Source organism: Orbicella faveolata, unplaced genomic scaffold, assembly GCF_042242905.1.
Source record: "Orbicella faveolata isolate gen_17 unplaced genomic scaffold, um_ofav_v1 contig_37, whole genome shotgun sequence".
Lineage (NCBI taxonomy): Eukaryota > Metazoa > Cnidaria > Anthozoa > Scleractinia > Merulinidae > Orbicella > Orbicella faveolata.
In genome coordinates this window covers 633,605-639,614 of record NW_028301566.1, presented here as the reverse complement: position 1 = coordinate 639,614, position 6,010 = coordinate 633,605, and the positions used below count along the sequence as shown (strand labels likewise).

At 44.2% G+C, this 6,010-nt stretch overlaps 1 protein-coding gene across 1 annotated transcript; it reads right to left on the bottom strand.

Annotated features, from left to right (window-relative positions):
* Window positions 1-468: 468 nt before the first annotated feature.
* Window positions 469-5,451, bottom strand: LOC149101556 (uncharacterized). Its single transcript, XM_089275709.1, has 6 exons — window positions 5,120-5,451; window positions 3,497-4,291; window positions 3,180-3,291; window positions 2,702-2,963; window positions 2,302-2,584; window positions 469-2,086 (listed from the first exon to the last, which is right to left on the bottom strand). The coding sequence occupies exons 1-6, from the start codon at window positions 5,330-5,332 to the stop codon at window positions 746-748; spliced, it is 3,006 nt and encodes a 1,001-aa protein (XP_089131835.1). The 5' UTR covers window positions 5,333-5,451; the 3' UTR covers window positions 469-745.
* Window positions 5,452-6,010: the final 559 nt, after the last annotated feature.

Below are 6,010 nucleotides of genomic sequence, written 5' to 3'. Positions count from 1 at the left end.
ATATTAAATATTTTAACGCTATTGCCAATGGTATTAATACCACTAAAAGTACTTACAATACTGATAAAGAAATAAAATTGGCTCAGCAATAATTACAGTACTCTTTTTCACTATTTACAATACTAACAAAGATAGAGTTTTTACCTGCATATTATTTCTGTACTGACTTTCAGGTAGATGATTTGAAAATAATTACGCGAATTTCCACCAAAATTATTTACAAAATGGTACTAGAAGCTAGCACGAGAGGTGATTGTTGCTCACAGTGATTTTCTTGCGAAAAATTCTAAGGGATTCGTGTGAGGACTTGGCTGTCGCGCATATATTGCAAAAGGGCGTTGACAACTGCGAGGTAGTGTATTGATCTGTTGGATTCTAGAAGTCCGAGCCCACGTCTCTCTAACCTTAATCACCTCTACATAGCTGAATTGTAGCTTCCTCGCCTTGCCCACTCAGAAGACCCTACACCGAAAACATTTTGACTAAAATAACGCGAATATTGATGGTTGGGTCTCTAGTGTATGGCGTGACCAACTTTTGCGCCTTCTTGTTGATCGCTTAACAAACAGAGCTCTCGCTGCCTATTTACAACTTAAATGTTTAAAAGGGTAATAGGAAAAAAAACATGATACAAAAAAAAAAAGAAAAGAAAAGAAAAAACTGGGAAACCGACAAATATGCAGAAAATGGAAGTGTTGATATTTATAATTTCGGAAAAAGTTATATTTATGACAGTTCAGTGTCACTACAATTCCAACTCGCGCCGGATCTGTTGCCTTGTCCGGACGGCAGTGGCCTCTGTTGTTAAATCATCGTCGTCATCTTCATCTTCATCGTCATCTGCACGGCGAGATTCTTCAACTGTATCCCGTAGCAGTCTACCAGTTCTATTGAGGTTTGATAGCCTGCTTAAATAGCGGGAAATCTGCACAGTTGTCAACCACTCTTTTTTCTGGAATCTCTTCTTCCCGCTACTGTCTCGCAACCCCTTCATGCGCGTTGCTACATCTCCCGGATTAGCCTTGTGGCCTGTCTCTTCCCCCAGAAGGAACACCTCCAGCAAATAGTTTCTCACATTTTCGGAGAAGTTTACGGTATTTCTGACCTTTTTAAGGGCCCATCCTTCCTCTGCAGAAGGCATGTTTTGATTGTCAGGTTGGTCGGCAGTGGCTGCAGCCGAGGTGGAAGACACAGATTGAAGATATCCACCAGCCAAGGACTGGCAGGTTTCTGCCCATTTGCGCTTGACCTGGTCATATTGAGTCTCCCGTTCAAGTCTTATAAGGTACTTTCCCACATCGAGATGCCTCTGCAAAGCAGCAAATGACTGATACACTTTGATGCATCCTTCCTCGGGGCAAGCGAATGGGACTCTGTCTTCATCTTCTTCCCCTTCACACTGGGTGGCGGGATCTGGCTGAGAGGGGCTGGGTTCAACAGGAGATGGTAGTACAGGTCTCACCAGTGTCAAGGTTCCCACCTCCTCGTTTGGTCTTCCAAATGGTAATAAAATGGTAAGATTTGTTGCTCCCTGTGGAGTACCCAACCGTGCTAGCATAGTTAGGGTGAAGAATTTTCCAGGTCCAATGTTGTACGCCCGCCATGCCCTCAGTCCTCTTTCCTCGTAGGAAAAGTTGTTCAGGGACTGTACGCCTGTCATAGTGTGTTTGTGCATAGTCTGCAAAGTAGTTTGCACCTTACAGACCGACGCATAGCACCCCTTCACGCCGCCATGAGACTCGATTGCTTCCTTCATAGAAGCTGCCGTTTCCACATCGTTTCCCTCGTTCACAAATCGCCTAATGTGACTCTTTATTGAGGCGATCCGACGGTCACATATATCCTTTCCCGCCTGAGGCTCACTAAAGTCATAGCGTGCAACTCTAACTCCGCTGCGCTCCCCAAGGCTTGGTAACGAGAGCAACAGGAAAGCGGTATGATAACACCCAGCGTTATCAGACTTCAGAAAGGCTTCTGCGAGGTGGGGCTTTAGTCCCTTCAGAGTTGCTAGAGTGTGCTCTAGGATAGATGCCACAGCAAACCAATTCTGGTTACAGTCATCAAAGAGGTGAATGAAGGTTCTTGTCTGAAAATAATTGCAAAAGAGTAGCTCGTCATCTCTACCAAGCATGAGTCTGTTGCACTGTCACGATTGTGTAGTTATTACCGAGGCCATTTTCAGGCCTGGGCATTTGTTCGGATAAGCTTATCTCCCAAAGATTTTATTAGAAGCAAACAAGACAAAATGGAGCACCCTACCTCGCTCGGCATTTATTCGAGTAAATAATGTGAGACGAGTACCTCAACTTCACTGCCAGTTTCATCTTTCGTGATTGCTACCGTCACATGCCAGGATTTTCCTTTTTTCCCAAACCAGTCTCTTTGGGTCTCTCTGAAACTGATGGGAAGGAACTTCATTGCCCAGTCCATGATTAGGAGAACTTGACTGGCTGATAGATGATCGACCACGAAGGATTTGGCTGCATCTTGGTGGACAGCTCGCACAATGTGCGCCTTCCACTCCTCTAGCTTAGGTAGAGCGCTCTCGATATCATAATTTAGTTCTTCTCGTCTGTCTGTATCACTGCGACATTGAAATGATAAAAGAAGAAACCACGTTGCTAATTTTTTCTTAAACCGAAGCCACTAGAATTTGAATTGTTCACGCATAAAATAGGGAAATAGGCTCTTCACATTTTACCTAAAATGTACATCAGAGGAGGACAAGGCTAGCTGGATATCGATGACTACATTCCTCAAGTCATCACAGCGATCACAGCAGATGTTGTGTTGGTGCTGGCATGTCCCACGATGATCACTCTGTCCACTGCTGAGGGCATACACACTACAATGGTCGGCACAGGGCTCCTCTTGGGAAATATGGATCTTGAAATCTGACTTGAGATATTGCTTTGCTGCTTTCAGCCGACGTTTGATGGAGCTTGATGTTTCATTGTCCAGACCTGAGGAAATGAAATAAAAGAAGTAACGAGATCCCACTCAATAGTTTCGACCAAATTTGAGCGGAAAGGTACAGCGAAGCTCAGTAAAAACAGGGGGAGTGTTAGTTTACGTCATATCCTGTCGTGATGGCGTTTTTGCTATTTGGATAGCAAATAACTACAAAAGAGAAAAAACCCACAAGCAATCGTATGTGTTTCAAATATAACTTAGCTTACCATGCTGGTGCAACTGGTTAATGGTATCTTCAAGAGAGGCGAGGGCGTTCACACCGTCGGTTTGCGTACTGTCAAGGCCGGCCAGTAATTTCTTTTGTGACGCTGCGCATATCTGAAAAAAAAGAGAGTTCATTATTTCACTTTCCGGTAAATCTATCGATCATTTATTGTGTTATGAGGCAAAAAGTGTAAGGAATGCCGTCAAATAGTGCAAGATGTGTCAACCAAATATTGCGCGTGAATCAAGAGGAGAGAAAATTTGGTCGTTAATGACATCTGTTATAGCCATAACTAACAACTGTCACAGAAAGGCTAACCTTGATGATGCTAAATAGTGTAGATCTTCTCAAGGGCTCAAATGCAGACTCAGCGCAGTATTTCAAGTACAACTGAACTAGGCGAGACGAGATGACGGTACGCACCACACTTGGAATTTCAATTTTCTCGCCAGTTGATAGTTTGAGATTTCTTGTCCCATACGCCACGTCTTGGAGGAATGAGGGGCTAGATATAAAATCCAGAAAGTGATCAACCTTAACAGGATCCAGACGCGTCCTCTGCAGCGTTGGTGGCTCGATAGGTTGACCAGGCTTGTTCTTGAAAGCATGCTTTCTTGCCTCATCGATCCTCCACTTGGTAAGGCCAGGGATCATCTGGAGCAATTCTGTTTTGGAATAGTCGCCTGCAAAAAGTGACAATATTTGCTGCCTGTTGTACCATGAGCCTGCCTCTTCATAGCACGTGACCAGTCTAGACACTAACGTGCCTTCTCCTGCATTTGAGACCCCTTGGATGTTTTCCCGCCTGCTGCGCACCTGTTCGAAAAGCCACGTAGAGTTGCCTGGGGCTAAGGTGTCTAATACGACGTCAACTACCTGTTCAGCCTTCCTTCTGTAGTATCGCTGTGTGGAGGCAGAGATAGTCAGCACGTCAGACTTGCACTGTGATCGTACAGGACTGACACTCCTGTCTGATGTTCTCCTAAGGAAGTTGTTCAGACTCTGTAGCTTGTGCTCAACCTGGGGAGTCGGCTGCCATTCCTGCGAGGTCTCGCCTTCTTGCGCTGACTCTTGAGAAGACAAGGAGAGCACCTCGGAGTTGTGCTCACTTGGCTGTAACAATAAAAATTTGAATAAATAATGCTCCTACACTAAGCATGAAAAAACAAACAAACAAACATAACCATTGGGAGATGGTTTGCAACAACGTCTTGCGCAACAAGGGCTTTGAGATCGTAGCAATCCCAAAACAAATATTGCAAATATACTTGCACACTTAACGATCATGATATTAGTAAGAGAAACTGTTCAAGGACATCTCAACAACGAGACTACATATTATAGGAGTCTCTTTTGTTTTAGCTGTGCCCATATAGTCCGTAGTTTTGTTTGCTTCATTGTGTATCTTTACAGCTGCCCTATAACATATCAGCTACAGCCAGTGAATAACAACTGAACAAAAGTGACATTCCTAAACTGTCCAGGAAAGGTCTGCGAGTGCTGCTGATCAAAGTAGTCAAAAGAACTAGCTTTAAAGTGGCAGAGGGGGCACAGGGCAGGGGGGGCCAGGAGGCGGGAGAGCAGTGGGCGGGAGGCGACGCGTGCCACCTAAAGAGACGGTGATTGAGCGAGATTGAGAAACATTGCATAGTATGTTTCCATACAAGACGGGGATTAGGAACACAGGATACCATAAGCGGGATATTCAGACTCCCTGCCCCTCTCCCCCCACCACTGTCCTCATTGTCTCTCATTGCGCATATACTCATCTCTTCTACAGTTAATGAGCTGTGTAACCAAAGGCATGTATTCCTCATCTGCCTCTTCAAAAATCTCCTTTCAAAAATCGACTCGAAAATCTCTTGGAACCGTATCTACGTATAAAATACTCTTGTGTTACCATAACAAACTAATAGATAACTGAGTACACATGTGTAATACCTCACTTGATGGTTCTTCCGGTGGTAACAAGAATTGCACGTGCGCTTGTGGATCAACAATGGTGCTGTCGGCCTCCTCCATGGGTAGGTCTGCTGAACTTTGTTCCTCTCTCTGCTCCTGGGGCGGTGAAGCATTTGCTACGAATTTCATGGCAGCTTGATGTTTCCCACGACAAATTCTACAAATACCTGTGTTCATAGAATATGACATCATTATTTGTAAGGCCAGATTTTCTCCGCTTTCTCGAACACCGACTGGTAATCGAGCTTATAATTCTTGAAAACAAATCAAGGTAGGAATTCATACTTTAGCTGGATTCGAAGATAAAGAGACAAAGCATTTTACCTGCTCCAACTTGGACAACAACATTCCATTTACTCTTGATTTCCTTCGACATTCGCAGGTTAACACCCCTCTCCCTCTTACCCTGACGATTTCCATGGAGTGGATGCTGACATTTTATCGAGGCCTTGAACTTGACGCCTAACTGATCCCGGTGTTTTGGACAAATTGTGAAGTCACGGCCGCCTTCATTAAACAACCCCACGCGTGCAAGAATTAGTTCTTTCTCAGAAGAGACACTTGTTTGGGATACAGAGATTTGCCGAAGATGAGCACTTATATCTCTAGAACAAGAGCTCAAAGGAAGAAGCTCGTTTCCTCGGGATGAAATATCGCAGTGAGAGTCACAGTGCGAGGCAAAGGAACAGGAAAGATTAGACATTGTTTCCACAACGTAAAGGTCACGAAGAAAATGGCTTCGTTGTGCCAAGGTCCCACTTACAATCCCAGACAAAGTTGTTTACTTTTCAGTGTAGACGTAATTATTTGGCGCACGAAACATCACAGTTCATGTTTCGCTGAAGTTTTTAAACAATAAGTTCAAGAACA